Source organism: Bubalus kerabau, chromosome 1, assembly GCF_029407905.1.
Source record: "Bubalus kerabau isolate K-KA32 ecotype Philippines breed swamp buffalo chromosome 1, PCC_UOA_SB_1v2, whole genome shotgun sequence".
NCBI lineage: Eukaryota > Metazoa > Chordata > Mammalia > Artiodactyla > Bovidae > Bubalus > Bubalus kerabau.
The window spans coordinates 15,951,374-15,966,783 of NC_073624.1; the positions used below are offsets into that span (position 1 = coordinate 15,951,374).

The window sequence follows — 15,410 nt, forward strand, 5'->3', positions numbered from 1 at the left end:
CCCCTGCACAGTGGAGTGATGAGCCTTTGCAGGTGACCCAGGAGAGAAGGGATGCAGGCCTTGGGTCCTCCTGATAAGAGTCCCCTCCAAGGGCTGGTGGCCTCCCGCATTGAGACCTATGGAGGCAGGTATCAGGCCTCGGTCGCGAGTCCTCCAGGCAATGTCTATCCCCAAGGAGGTCTTTTGCTGGTGAGTCCAGGCCGTGCCCCAGAGGTGATCTGGGCGGGGCAGGCGGGAGGACACCCGGGCTTTCAAGTCTCTGTCCCCTTGCCAGGCCTTGGGTGGCACTCTTCCCAGCCCACACCCCCGCCTTCTCTCCTGGATTGTGAGGGAGAGGATGGTTGTGTGGGGCCAGGGTCCCGGGACTCCACACTCACCCCAGACAGAAGGAGCAGGTGAGGCAGAGAGCCAGGAGGGGCCAGGCCCTCGGTGCTGTTGGAGGCACGGAGCTGGGGGTGGGAGGTCACCAAACCCAGGGTTCGGTGCCTCCCAGACTCCCACCTTTACTAGGGAAGAGCTTGTGAGCGGCTCCCTGAGACCTGCCTTCCTCTGAGTCAGGCCTGGAGGAAGAGCAAAGGTTCAAGGTGTCCTTACTCTACAGGTGGGGAGGGGTGTGGGGGCCTGCCTGGCTCCAGCCCGGCTCCACCCACCAGCCGGCCTCCAGCGCTGACCAAGGAAAGGGGCGTGGAGGCCCAGCGGCCTTTCCCTTGGCCTCCCTCCACCTTGAGGTCAATTCTGTTTCCAGCTGGGGATATCCCTCGTCTGACTGGAGGAGGGTTTGGCCATGGGACACCACCGAGGGTGGGAAGGGAGACTAGGAAGTCTCTATGGTGTAAGTGAGGCCACAGGCAGGTCAAGGAATGTGACCAGGCCTGCCCAGGAGGGACTGCTAGCCCAAGCCTCAACTTCTCCCATAGAAGGGCAGCCACTCCCAATGGGATGGGAGGGCACACATGTGTGCGTGGGTCGCAGAGTGCGTGTGCACCGGGCCCTGTGCATATACACAGCCAGAGTGTAGGGAGCACACGGGAGCTGGGGACACTGGGGCACACGCAGAGCCCAGTCGCGTACGTGCCTCTGTGCCTGCTCTGCACGAGGCTGCGTCTACCCCTGGCCCCTCTGCCCTGCCCAACTGGCTCCTGCCCATCTAGGCAGCCTTCCTGGCAGCGACCACTGTGACTCAGGGCCGGAGTGGCGGCTCACACTAAACTGGTTTTAGGGGAGCGGTGAGCCAGCCCAACTTTCAGGCAGGTGTAGGGGACGCTGTCCAGAGCTAAGCCGGGCCCCACTCTGCCTCTCTGGGACCTCTGCGGGAAGGGGGCACGCCCAGAGCTCCCCCTGCTCTTCCTCCAGGATCCCAGCCGCCGACTCCTCCAGGGCTACGTCCCCTTCACCACGGGTTCTGGCCCGGCCCGACGCCTTTCTCCCCTGAGGCTTCGAGAACCAGAGCCTGAGAAGACGCACAGAAGTCCCTTTGGGGTCGGGACACCTCACTCCCCCAAACTCAAGGTGAGGGGTCCCTCTCCTCCCATCACCGAGCTCCCAGCCTGAGCTGCAATCAGAGCTGAGAACACCAGAGTCCCTCCAAGAAGCCAAGTGCAGCTCTAACTAGAGACCCTCTCAGGGGAGCATCTCCCAGCCAGGCTGTCTCATAAGAATGTCCACTTTACGGGCAACTGTCCAAATATTCCCGGGACCGCTGGTTCCCTAAGCCCCCTTCGGGCCCCCACCTGAAGGTCCCTCTGAAGGGGTCTGACTCAGGAGAGACCTGGAAGCTGTCTTTCTGATTAGGGAGCCCGGAGTCAGGGACCTTCCTGCAGACAAGGCTCCTCTCCATACGGGTTCCAGCCTTGTGCCGACCCCTGTAATCCCAGCCAGGGTTGATCTTCCCTGCCCCTGCCAGGCCTGCATGTCCCCACTCATGCTCAGAGCTGCTTGTTACCTCCCATTCACACACACATGCACACGCACACACACATATGATAACTTACAGTGAACCATGTCAGATTCATGATCTCTGAAGATTTAGCTTCAGGACCGGGGACCAGGCTTGATCACTCAAGAGCTTTTGTGTAGCAGAGTTTTATTAAGGTGAAAGGGGACAGAGAAAGCTTCTGACACAGACATCAGAAGGGGGACGGAGAGTGTCCCCCTCCCTAGTCTTATCAGGGCCCTATAGAGTTTTACCAGGCCCACTCTCACAACATACAGCTTAAATTAACAAGATTAGAGCTAATGGACTTCCCTGGTGGCTCAGACGGTGAAGTGTCTGCCTACAATGCGGGAGACCTGGGTTCAATCCCTGGGTTGGGAAGATCTCCTGGAGAAGGAAATGGCAACCCACTCCAGTATTCTTGCCCGGAAAATACCATGGACAGGAGGAACCTGGTAGGCTATAGTCCATGGGGTCACAAAGAGCTGGACATGACTGAGCAACTTCTCTTTCACTTTCACCAGACTCACTCCCACAATATATGTCTTAAGATAACAAGATTAGTCAGAAGGTTCTTGTTAAGGGGAAACATTCCCTCAAGCAAGATACATTGTTATATTGACTAAGACAAAACAGTGTAAAAAGTTTGTCCTTTTCTCCTTGAGACCCCCAGACCCCTTTTTCCTTCTGGAGGGCTCTAGACTCCTTTCTCCTCAAGGGCCCCAGACTCCTTATCAACCCACCTAAAGATGAGCTCTCTCACATACACGCACGTATGCACACACGCAGCCCTTCATCGGCCAGGTGGTTAATCCCCTCTTGGCGCCCCCAGGAAGTCACCAAGGCCCATGAGCTGCAGGTGAGGCTGCATACCTTCAGCATGTTTGGGATGCCCCGCCTGCCCCGGGAGGACCGGCAGCACTGGGAGATTGGGGAGGGCAACGACAACAGCGTGGCCATTGAGAAGTCCTGGAAGGAGCTGGTGCCTGGGCACAAGGTGAGCCTGACCACGTGGGGTCCGAGACACACACATACACCCCCCTCACCTCTGACCCAGAGGAGGGAAAGGCCATGGGAAGTGGGGTCCGTGGGGACAGCACTTAGAGGCATGTCACTGAAGCTTCAGATCTGGGCCCGACCATGTATTAGTGAGACCCCATAAGGTACTAGTGAGGCCTCACAAGGTACTAGTGAGACCCCCCCAGGTACTTCTGAGACCCCGCCAGGTACTAGTGAGACCCCCCCCCCCAGGTACTACTGAGACCCCACCAGGTACTAGTGAGACCCAGCCAGGTACTAGTGAGACCCCACCATGTACTAGTGAGGCCCTGCCAGGTACTAGTAAAACCCCCACATACTAGTGAGACCCCGCCAGGTACTAGTGAGACCCCCCCACCCAGGTACTTCTGAGACCCCGCCATGTACTAGTGAGACCCCGCCATTGACTAGTGAGGCCCTGCCAGGTACTAGTGAGACCCCCCCAGGTACTTCTGAGACCCCGCCAGGTACTAGTGAGGCCCCGCCAGGTACTAGTGAGACCCCCCCCCAGGTACTTCTGAGACCCCACCAGGTACTAGTGAGGCCCCGCCAGGTACTAGTGAGGCCCCACAAGGTACTAGTGAGACCCAGCCAGGTACTAGTGAGACCCCACCATGTACTAGTGAGACCCCGCATGTACTAGTGAGGCCCTGCCAGGTACTAGTAAAACCCCCACATACTAGTGAGACCCCGCCAGGTACTAGTGAGACCCCCGCCCCAGGTACTTCTGAGACCCCGCCATGTACTAGTGAGACCCCGCCATTGACTAGTGAGGCCCCACCAGGTACTAGTAAGGCCCCGCCAGGTACTTCTGAGACCCCGCCATGTACTAGTGACACCCCACCATGTACTAGTGAGGCCCTACCAGGTACTAGTGAGACTCTGCCATGTACTAGTGAGGCCCCACCAGGTACTAGTAAAACCCCCACATACTAGTGAGACCCCTCCAGGTACTAGTGAGACCCAGACTTGTACTAGTGAGGCCCCGCCAGGTACTAGGTCTCTGCCAGGTACTAGTGAGACCTTGGACAAGACAACAAGCCTCTCTGTGCCTCCATCGCCTCATGACATGAGGATGACAAACACCCCCTCCACACTGGAAGACGGAGAAGGTTAAAGGCTGTCTAGGACGCATGTCCGGTAGCATTTAGCAGACGGCAGCAGCTGGTCTTGTCATCGTTCACCAGCCTCATCCCCACCCAGGAGATGAGCCGGGAGCTCTGCCACCAGCAGGAGGCCCTGTGGGAGCTACTGACCACGGAGCTCATCTATGTGCGGAAGCTCAAGATCATGACGGATGTGAGCCACCCCCCGCCACCCAGTAGCCCCGGCCCTGGCCCTTGAATCATCCCCCATCATCCAGACCAGAACAGGGCAGGGTTGTTGGAGAGGGAGGGGCAGGATACCTAGAGCCCCCTGCCCAGGGTCTTGGGAGAGAGGTTTGCGATACTGAAGATGGGGGTGGGGATGCTGTGAAGGGTGAGGCTGGGGTCCGAGAGGAGGAGACCAGGCACTAAGACCCTCTCTCTCCCTGCATCCAGCTCCTAGCTGCGGGTTTGCTGAACTTGCAGCGCGTGGGTCTGCTGACGGAAGTGAGTGGGCACTCGGTGTGGGGGGGGGGGGGGACAGATTGGTGTGGGTGGACTGAGCCCAGGGCCTGGGGGGACAAGGTCACAGAGAACTGAAATGCCACTGCCCCATCTACTAGGACCCCAACCTCCCGCCCTCCCCACTCCACTTCTTGCTCTAGAACCCAGTTCCCCGCACCCAGGCTCAGTTGGCCTGCCTGTCCGTGGCCAGTGCAGCCCACGGGTCACCTGCCCAGACACATGGCTGAGTGCCATCCCCTCCCCCAGGTGTCAGCTGAGACCCTGTTTGGAAACGTCCCCAACCTGATTCGAGCCCACCGGAGCTTCTGGGAAGAGGTGCTGGGGCCCATCCTAGAGGAGACACGAGCCTCAGGCCAGCCTCTGGACCCGGTCAGCCTGCAGGACGGCTTCCTGATGGTGAGGAGGGCACAAGGGCCGCTTCCAGATGGGGTGGAACTGGGAGGGCCCCGAGGGGTCCTGTCCGCAGGGCAAGCGCTTGCCACCGGAATGCTGCTGTGATTCAAGCAAGTCCAAAGACACGGCCCTTACCCCCAAATACCAGTTCATCTCCTGCCTTCATTTCACCAGTATGACCTCTGTCCCCAGGGCTCTTTGGGCTTCTGAACATCCCAGAGGGCAACTGTCTCAGGGAAGGGCTACACACATAATGAAATCTGATGTCGGGGACAGAGATTCAGGGACAAGCATCAGGAAACAAGACTGGGGCCTTAGTGACTTGTCCCTTGGGAGCCTGGGGGGAGGGAATGTGAAAGACCACAGGCCACTAGCAAGCAAGAGGCTGGGGATCCAACCTCCACCCAGTTCCCCAGCCAGGGAAGCATGGCCTTGCAGGGTTGGGCTGGGGTAGAGAGGTGGGGGCACAGTCTCCTGGGGGCCTTCTGTGACCCCCTTCTCCAGGGCAGGGCTCTGGGCAAGCCTCAGGTCGCCACTCCACAGCTGGGCTGAAATGGGATCTGCAGCACCCTAACAACAGTCTGCTGAATTATTGATGGTGGGTGAAATCCAGAGCAGCAGGGCACAGCAGGGGCTGAGGATGGAGCTCAGAGGTGGCAGCGGGTTGACCCCTCAGGACCTCAACTCCTCCTTGGAGTCCAGGGAGGGGGGCTGGAAGTTGAGGAGGGTCTGGACTGGCAGGCACTGGAGGGTCTAGGCCAGGCTGCTCTGCGTGTTGTGTGTGGCTGGAGCCGGCATCTCATCCCGCCTTCCCCTGCCCGCTCCCCGTCCCCACACCTGTCCCTCCAGTGCAGCCAGCGCTTCCAGCCCTACGTCCTATACTGCCTGAGAGTGAGGCAGACCATGGCCTACGCCCGGGAGCAGCAGGACCACAACCCTCTCTTCCACATCTTCGTGCAGGTGGGAGAGGACTCGCTGGGGAAGGGGGACGCGGCGGACCTTGGTCCAACGCAGAAAGGTAGCCTACAGTCCCTCACCCCTGCCCCCCTTCCCTGGCAGTGGTGTGAGAAGCACAAGCTCTCGGGGAGGCAGATGCTGGGAGACCTGCTCATCAAGCCCCACCAGCGCATCACCAAGTACCCTCTGCTGCTCCAGGCTGTGCTTAAGAGGACCCCCAATCCCCAGGCCCGGGAGGCCCTGACCGCCATGGTAGGACTGGCAGGGCTGACCCCTGCGGGAGGCGGGGGCTGGTGTGTTGGGGCGCAGCTCCGGGAACCCTTGAGGTCTCCTTCCTCGTGCGTATGTGCCCGTGTGACGCTGATGTCGTCAGTGGGTGGGATGAACCGGCGAGGAGCCGCGCCGTCTTCCTCCGCACCCTTCCCTTCCCGCTCCCCCAGATCGCAGCGATGGAGTCATTCCTGCAACACATCAACAAGCAGGTGCGCCAGGGCGAAGAGCAGGAGAGCTTGGTGGCTGCAGCCCGGCGCATCGGGCCCTACGAGGTGCTGGAGCCGTCCAGCGAGGAGGTGGAGAAGGTGAGAGAGACAGAGGGAAGGGGGCTTCGGGAAAGTAAGGTCCCCAGGCCTGGAGGGAGAGGGGCAGAGGTGCCAAGGGCTCTGGGTGTGGCCGTCGTTCCTAGTAGCTGGGCGGGGGGCGAGGGGCAGGGGGCGGGCCCCGGGGCGAGCTTAGGGGGGTGAACCGGAGGCACTCCTCCAAGGGGCGGGGTTTCCGGTGCCCACTCTGCTCTCTGCACCCTCAGAACCTGCGACCATTCTCCACCCTGGACCTGATGGCCCCCATGATGGGGGTGGCTCCAGAGCACACCAGGCAGCTGCTGCTGGAGGGGCCCGCTCGTGTGAAGGAGGGACGTGAAGGGAAGGTGAGAAACAGGGAGGATGGGAGGGAAGGGAAGAGGAAGAAGGGAGAGGCCCTGGGAGCCAGGCTGGATCAGAGGCTGGAAATGGGAGGAGGGGGCTGTGTGTGTGTGTGTGTGCCTATGTGTGTGTCTGTGTATGTATCTCTGTGTGTGTATCTCTGCCAGTGTCCATGTGTCTGTGTGTGTCCATGTGTCTCTCTGTGTATATCTTTGTGTGTGTCTGTGTGTGTCTATGTCTGTATTCTGCGTGTGTGTGTCTGTGTCTGTATGTGTGTCCATGTGCCTCTCTGTGTGTATCTTTGTGTGTCTGTGTGTGTGTTTATGTCTGTGTGTGTCCATATGTCTCTGTGTGTCTGTGTGTGTCTTATGTCTGTGTATGTCTATGGGTTTCTGTGTTTTTGTGTGTCTTTGTGTGTGTGTCTGTGTGTCTTTGTATGTGTCTGTGTATTTGTGTCTGTGTGTGTCTGTGTGTGTTCATGTCCATATGTCTCTGTGTGTGTCTGTGTGTCTATGTGTGTGTCTATGTCTGTATTCTATGTGTGTGTGTCTGTGTGTGTGTCCGTGTGTCTCTCTGTGTGTATCTTTGTGTGTGTCTATGTCTATGTCTGTGTGTGTCCATATGTCTCTCTCTGTGTCTCTGTGTCTGTGTCTGTATTCTATGTGTGTGTGTGTGTCCATATGTTTCTCTGTGTGTGTCTGTGTCTGTGTCTGTGTCCATGTGTCTCTCTGTGTGTGTCTGTGTGTGTTGGGAGGAGGAGATGGTTCTGGCCTTGCTCTGCTGGTTGCTGTGACTCAAGTCAGCCACTTTCTTTCCTGTAAAGAGACGTGCCCACACTGAGGGGCTCCCAGCTCTCAGTTCCCGCTGCTCTGTGTTGCCCGCACACCCATGCCTGACCCCTGTCTCTCCACCCCTGCTCCAGCTGACCCTTGTCTCTCTACTTGCACGCCCTTAGCTGGATGTGTACCTGTTCCTGTTCTCTGATGTGCTCCTGGTGACCAAGCCCCCTCGCAAGGCGGACAAAGCCAAGGTTATCCGCCCGCCCCTCATGCTGGAGAAGCTCGTGTGCCGGCCACTCCGTGATCCCAGTAAGTCTCTTCTCTTTTCTGTCTCCCTTCCCATCGGCCGCAGAAGCAGAGGTGGGGTTGGGGATCAGATAAGGTCCAGCCCTGGAAGCAGACCTTTTCCTGCCCCCAGGCAGCTTCCTGCTGATCCACCTCACTGAATTCCAGTGTGTCTCCAGCGCCCTCACCGTGCACTGTCCCAGCACTGCCGACCGGGCCCGGTGGCTGGAGAAGACCCAGCAGGCCCAGGTGTGTGATGCCGGGCGTGGGGCTGGGGAGGGCCCTGGAGCTCAGACACAAAAGGGGAGGATCAAGGAGAGGAGAGAGAAGCTAGGGGAGAAGCACTCAGATTTAGACCAGAACTTCTGCCCCTCTGGTGTGCTCTCAGAGGAAGACACAGCCTTGACCATCAAGAAGGAATTTCCTGGTGGTCCAGTGGATAGGACTCTGTGCTTTCACTGCCAAGAGCATGGGTTCAGTCCCTGGTCTGGGAACTAAAATCCCACAAGCCATGGGACACGGCTGAAAAAAAAAAAAAACGTATAAAAGAAAAAAGAGCCTAGAAGAAAGCTTTTGGCCGGCTTGGATGCCCATTTCTGGGCCAGCCAAGACACACTTCCCTGAAGGTTTCGAGGCTGTGAAACAATTAACTGCTGAACTTGGGCTTCCAGTCAGCAGACAGGGCACCTGCTGCGTACGAAAGGCAAGGGGCTGGGGAATCAGAAAAGTATAAAATGCCATTTCTGCCATCACATAATACACGCTACAGCCTATCTAGACAAATGAGTGTACACGCGACAGAAGCGTGTGGAAGGGACGGAGTAGAGCGTGGCTCACTCTGTCTGGGCGTTGGTTGGGGCAGGAACTGTGCAGAGGGTAGGGATGATGAGAAGGCTTCAAAAGGAGCTACTGTCTGAGCCCAGTTGGTGGATCTCTTGGGGCACGTTGGGGGAACGAGGTGGGTGGGAAAGACATTCCAGATGGAGAGCAGAGCGTGTGAAGGTCGGAAATTGGAGGCAGTTGTGTGTGTTAAGACCATCACCAGCCTAGTGGGTGGCATTACCAGGGCATCCAGCACAAGGGCAGCGGTGCCCTGCCAGATCACGTGGTTTCCAGATGCCATGCTTGGGGCACTTGAACTTTGTCCTGTAAATGACACAGAGCCCATGAAAATGTTAACCCGGTGAGTGACCCTGGGCAGATTCCTGCAACAAAAACTAGAGTTCAAAAGCAGCGAGACCCAAATGGAGCTATAGTTTTTAAAATATTTATTTATTTAGTTGGTTGGTTGGTTGGTTGTGCCAGTTCTTAGTTGTGGCATGGGGAATCTTTAGTTAGTTGCAGCATGTGAGTTCTAGTTCCCTGACCAGGGATTGAACCCAGATGCCCCCTGCATTGGGAGCATGGAGTCTTAGCCACTCGACCACCAACGAAGTTCCCCAAACGCAGCTGTGTTGGTTACCACTCGGTGCCTTAAAATGACAGAAATGTATTCCATCACAGCTCTGGAGGCTGGAAGTTGAAAATCGAGGTGTCCTCTCCAGGGCTCTAGGGGGCATCCTTCAATGCCTCCTCTAGCTCATAGGGGCTCCAAGTGTTCCTTAACCTATGGCAGCATCACTCCACTCTCTGCCTCTGTCTTCACGTGGTCCAGCTCTCTGTGTGTCTCTGTGTCCCAGTATCCCTCTTTTGTCTCTTAGACACTGCTCATTAGCCTCAGATCCAGGATGACCTCATCTTGAGATCCTTCACTTAGAGTCTGTGCCCATCTGCAGAGACCCTTCTTCCAAACAAGGTCACCCACATTCACAGGTTCTGGGAGTCAGGACCTAGACCTGTCTGTCTGGGCCCACTATTCAACCCACTATGGGAGCAGAATGGCCAAAGAAGAGGGAAGCAGGCTTCCCTGGTGGTCCAGTGGTTGAGGATTCACCTTGCAGTGCTAGGGTTGTGGGTTCAATCCCTGATCCAGGAATTAAGATCTCACATGCTGCAGGGTAACTGAGCCCGAGTGCCACAGTGAAAGATCTCGAATGACACAATAAAAATCCTTCATGCTGCAACTAAGACCTGACCCAGAAATAAATAAACTTTTTTTTTTTAAGAAGAGGGAAGATTTGAGTTGGACTTTAAGGATGGGAAGACCCCAGGCAGAAGACTCAAGGGAGGAATTGGGCTGGATTTATTTGGGGGGGACAGTAAGCATACCTTCTGAGTCTGTAGGGAAGGGTTTTGTGTGGAGCCAGTGATGACAGGCCGAGTTCTACAGGGACCCCAGGGCCTGCAGAAGAGTGTGGACTGGACGAGTCTGAATTTAGTTAGCAGGCTGACACAAGAGTTGCCATAGATTCTTGAGCAAGGGAGGGCCATGGTGAAATCTGTGTGTCTGGTCTTGAATTGTTAGGTGGCCATGTGACGGTGGGCTGAGAGAGGGAGAGACTGGTCGCAGGAGATTTACCGTACTAGTTTGGGTATGAAACATTGAGGTTGAGTGCCATGGCCTTAGGGACATGGTGCGAAAAAGAAGAAAGGAGCTAAAGAAGAAAGAAGAGACAGGTGAGCCTTAGGGAGACTAAGAGAAGCCTATATTGAATGCATAGTTCAGACCCCAGCTCTGCCTCTTACTGAATGGGTGACCTTGGGGGAGTTATGAGGCTGATCTTCCATTTCTTCACCTGCAAAATGGATTTAAATAACAGTCCTTGTCTCACAGGGAAGATTCAAAGAAACCATTCAGATTAAGCAGGCAATGTGGTGGCAGCTCGTGGTAACTCAGATCCACAAGGACCAAGGATGACTTGCTTGCAAGGTTCCTGTGTGAAAAGCTGCCTTGGCAAAGACAACTGAAATCATCAGAAAGGGAAACCTTTGGCAAAGACAACTGAAATCATCAGAAAGGGAAACCTGTTTGTTTAGTTGCTGCTTCCTGGGTGGGGTAGGGCTGGGGTAGTGAGGTTTCGTTTTAAACAGAAGCCTTTGGAAATGAAGTCGTAGAAGACAGCCAAGTAGAGATCTCTTAGCAGTGCAAGTGTGCTCAGTCATGTCCGACTCTTTTTGCAACTCCATGGACTGTAGCCCGCCAGGCTCCTCTGTCCATGGGATTTTCCAGGCAAGAATACTGGGATGGGTTGCCATTTCCTTCTCTAGGGGATCTTCCCCCCCCCCCCAACCAAGAGATGGAACCCACATCTCTTTCATCTTCTGCATTGGCAGGTGGATTCTTTACCACTGAGCCACCTGTGAAGCCCAGAGATCTTTTAAGGGCTTGTGGGGGTTTGTGGAAATATGGAAACAGACTGGAGTTCAGGTGAGAGATAAGGATGAACTATGAAAGTTGCTAAGAGAGCAGATCCTAAAAAGTCCTTTTCTCAAGGAAAAAAAATGTTTGTAACAACATATGGTGATGGTTATTAACTAGACTCTTTGGGGATCATTTCGTAATGTTGGGTTAGGGCTAGGGTGGGCTTCCCAGGTGAATCAGTGGTAGAGAATCCACCTGCCAGTGCAGGAGATGCAAGAGATATAGGTTGGATCCCTGGGTCCTGAACATTAAGCAGGCTGCCCCAGCATTGCCCTGACCCCAAGACCAGCTCCTCCCACCTCGTTTCCCTCACCACACTCAGGTCACAGGACCTGGCCTGGCATGGTGGTCTCCTGCCCCCAGGAACCATCACCCTGGCTCTGGCCAACATACCAAGTCTTAAGAGACTGCTGAGAATCCTCGCAGGAGACAGTGACTGGGAAGCCAGGGTGGGAAAATTGAAAATAGGAACCCTAGGTCATTTTCCTGACTCGGTTCATCCATTTTTCCAACATGTCTCTCGTACAGACCCAGCTCCCCTTTACCTTGCTGTGTTTCTAGAGAGGCTTTGGGAAGGTCCTGGTGCCTAAGAGTTGCCCGATTATGTACTTCCACTCTGGGTGGGGTGGGGCCGGAGCACATTCAAATTTCTTAATGGGAATCAACCAACCAGAGTAGAGCTTGGGGGTGTGGTCTTAGCAGCCCCCTGCTGTGCCAGATGTTGTCTCTCAGCTGCTGGCCCTTGGGGAGGGAAGGCGTGAGGCTCAGGCAGGAACCGTTTGCTCACCAGCATGGAAGTCCTTCAATTATTTCCACAGAGATACGGCCATTTCAGCCTGTGCCGGGACCAGCGCTGCCTGCAGCAGCTGCCACCACGGCGTTTTTGCCAAACCTCCGCCTTTAGCCTTTCCAAGGGTTCCGCTGCCGCCTTTCCCTGCCGCCAAGAGAAAAGTTTTCCTTGGATCGTTCTTGACCCTTTAAGGCTGCCCTTGAAAAATAGTGCAGTTATTGAACTAGGACTCACAAAGGCTTCTTCACAAAGGCCTGGTTCAAGTCCACTCATCTTTCTAAGTCTTGTTTTCTCATCTGTAAAATGGGCTAACATCCATGCTTCCACCCTGCCAGGTGGCGATGTGTATCCAATATCCATATGCATGTAGAAGGACTTTATGAACAACTTATCAGACATCACTCTTTTATTCTGATGGTGCCCGTAGGAAAATGCTAAGGAGGACAAAATGTGGTATATCCTCTTTCCATTCCTCCTGGAACGATGTTGCTCTCATCTCTGAGGGACAGCAGAGTCCTCAGCCCAGGACAAAGCATACCCCTGCCCATCCTGCAGGTAGGAGGAAGAGTAACCTGAGGATCCAGCATCATTCAGAGCAATTATGCCACTATCACCACCAATCAGGAATGGCTTCTTGAAGGAAAAAACAAACCAGAGAGAGGGCTTGCCAGGGGGGCATGACAGGCAGGAAGAATGGTACAGCTTGGGAAAGGGCACTTCTGTTCCCCCACCTACCCCCAGGACCAGCTCAAGAGCTCAAATCTTGGCTCCATCCCACTTTCCCAAGGCATGACCTTGGTAATTACTTAACCTCAGAGTCTCTGTTTCTCAGGAATAAAGTTGTTGTGGTTTAGTCCTAAGTCATGTCCAACTCTTTTGCAACCCCATGGACTGTAGCCCGCCAGGCCTCTCTGTCCATGGGATTCTCCAAGCAAGAATACTGGGATGGGTTGCCATTTCCTTCTCAAGGTATCTTCCCGGCCCAGGGATCGAACCCGAGTCTCCTGCTTTGGCAGGTGGGTTCTTTACCACTGAGCCACCAGGGAAGTTCTGGGAGTAATGTAGGAGCAAAAAAAAATCTGCTTCATAGGGTGGTGGAGAAGATGAAGTAAGATAATATTTGTAAAGCACTTAGCATGGTACCTGGCATACAACAGGTGCTCAGTAAAGGAGAGCTCTTAATGAAAGTTTCCACACTCCAGGCCACCCTGCAAAAGCTGAAGGCAGAGGAGTACATCCAACAGAAGAGGGAGCTCTTGGCCCTCTATCGGGACCGAGATGGGGAGTCCCCATGCACCAGGCCCTCCACGCCTTCCCAGGAGGGCTCTCAGAACAGCACGGAGTGCAGGTAAGAACCACAGGGAGCACAAGTTCTCCCAGGGTAGGGGGGCTGCAGGCTGGGAGGAGAGGAAGGGGAATCTATGAGGCTAGAAATGACAAGTTTGGCTGCGGGGGCGGGGTGGGACCTGATTGAGGAACCCAGGCTATAGTTTGGCACCAGCCCTGTAAAGGACCGCCTTTGGGTTAGCTGGCCTTGGGTGGGCACAGAGTAAAGGAAACAGACAGGAGAGAACTCACCGAGAGGAATAGGCTCCCCAGGCCAGGGGTTTTGCAGAATGTCAGGGCTGTAGGAACCCGGCTAGTTCAAATCTGAACAGATAATGTGAGAGCTTCACCCAAAATAACACAGTTGCTGAACATCTTGGTTTGTTAAAGAGGAAAAAAAGACTCCAGCCATGGTGGGTGAGAACTCAGCAGAGCTCAGGAAAGAGCAAATACTTGATAACAAGTTTCTGGACCCGAACGTAGGGGCTAAAATGCCTTAAAGAAGCTTGTGGTCTAGCCAGTGAGATGAGAAAAACAATCAATGAAGTGCAAACAGTGAGACCAAAATAAGTTTGAAGGAGGGGCCATTTCTGGATGGAGAGATCGAGGGAGATTCCCTGGACTTGAACTTGACCCCTCAGCATCTGACTCTGACCATTTGCTATTAACTGTAGGACTTGCGAGTCCTCGACTGTCATCCCCCACCTGGTGGTGACAGAAGACACAGATGATGATGCCCCCTCGGTACCAGATGACACCTCGGACTCTGGCTACGGCACTCTCATCCCAGGCTCTCCCAAAGAGTCCCACTCCTCACTGAGCCGTCTACGCTTGAGGGCCCTTCGGCGGGACCCTCGCCTCACCTTCTCCACCCTGGAACTCCGAGATGTCCCTCTGCGTCCCCAGCCTTCTGACCCCCAGGCTCCCCAACGCCGAAGCGCCCCTGTACTGCCAGAGGAAGGTGTCCGGAAAGCAGGCAGTCTTCCCAGGGTAGACCCACCGACTTGGTCTGAGGAAGAAGACCGGACCTCAGCGGGCGAGAATGTGGTGGTGGAAACGTTGCAGAGGGCCCAGCTCCGGGGGCAGCTGTGCCCCTCCCCAACCCACGCTGACTCTTCTGAGGAAAGCCCCTGGGAGTCCTCAGGGGATGAAGAAGAGGGGTATCTCTTCCAGGGACCAGACTACACCCCCTCCCCTCACCCACTCCGGCCCGAGGACATGCTCCGAGAGATCCGTGAGGAACTGGCCAGTCAAAGGATTGAGGGCGTCCCCGAGCCTGGAGACTGCAGGCCTCGCAAGCTGACTCGGGTCCAACTGCAGAGGATGCGAGGGTCTCATGTCGTACACCTGGACACACCCCTGTCCACATCGTAAGTGCAGAACGGAAGCTGGCTTGGGACAGAGTGGAGGGAAAGGCCAGTGTGGAACCAGCGGGGATGCAAGAGGTAGTGGTCGGGTGGGGGGGGTGGTTGTGAGATGGGTCAACATAGGAGAGCTTCCCAGGTGGATCAGCAGTAAAGAATCCACCTGCCAATGCAGGAGACACAAATTTGATCCCTGGGTCAGGAAGGTCCCCTGCAGAAGGAAATGGCAACCCACTCCAGTATTCTTGCCTGGAAAATCCCACGGACAGAGGAGCCTGGTGGGCTACAGTCCACGAGGTCACAAAGAGTCAGACATGACTTAGCCACTGCGCAAAGGCCAAAAATAAAGGAGGGCAGGAATGGGGGTGGTGGTGTCATGGCAGGGAGAGGCCTTTAGCTTCACTCTTCACCCACGTCTACCTGATACCTGCTTCTTTCCCTTTCAGAGAGGTGTGAGGAACATGAAAGACCCTTAGCATTTCTCCAGGAGGAAATCTCTTCTGATGAATGCTGGTCACCACCTCCACCCTGGGACTCTACCTCAAGGACATTTCCCCAGGCATCCTGCCCCTCCTGCTCAGAGGACTTTGGGGATCAAGAACTGTACATTTATGTATCACAGATACCCCGAAACCCCACATAAAGTTGTGTGTGAAAACCACCGTCCAAGCAGCACTAGATGAGGGCGGAGCAAAGACAACCTGAGGTGGGGGTCAG

General features: G+C 55.5%; 1 protein-coding gene across 1 annotated transcript; it reads left to right on the forward strand.

The window, feature by feature from the left end:
• Positions 1 to 51: 51 nt before the first annotated feature.
• On the forward strand, positions 52 to 15,273 carry PLEKHG6 (pleckstrin homology and RhoGEF domain containing G6). The gene is made up of 15 exons (XM_055568917.1): positions 52 to 189; positions 1,354 to 1,509; positions 2,766 to 2,930; positions 4,175 to 4,270; positions 4,513 to 4,563; positions 4,828 to 4,977; positions 5,824 to 5,934; positions 6,034 to 6,183; positions 6,372 to 6,509; positions 6,734 to 6,853; positions 7,804 to 7,936; positions 8,046 to 8,161; positions 13,206 to 13,351; positions 14,004 to 14,699; positions 15,140 to 15,273. The coding sequence occupies exons 1-15, from the start codon at positions 52 to 54 to the stop codon at positions 15,147 to 15,149; spliced, it is 2,376 nt and encodes a 791-aa protein (XP_055424892.1). The 3' UTR covers positions 15,150 to 15,273.
• The last annotated feature ends 137 nt before the right edge of the window (positions 15,274 to 15,410 follow it).

What these genes read in the sequence shown, in the direction of transcription:
- PLEKHG6 (XM_055568917.1), top strand. Translation starts at nt 52, where the DNA reads ATGCAGGCCTTGGGTCCTCCTGATAAGAGTCCCCTCCAAGGGCTGGTG. An exon ending in CTCACTCCCCCAAACTCAAG is followed by an intron (nt 1,510 to 2,765) that starts GTGAGGGGTCCC and finishes TGGCGCCCCCAG; the next exon opens with GAAGTCACCAAGGCCCATGA. An exon ending in AGAAGACCCAGCAGGCCCAG is followed by an intron (nt 8,162 to 13,205) that starts GTGTGTGATGCC and finishes TCCACACTCCAG; the next exon opens with GCCACCCTGCAAAAGCTGAA.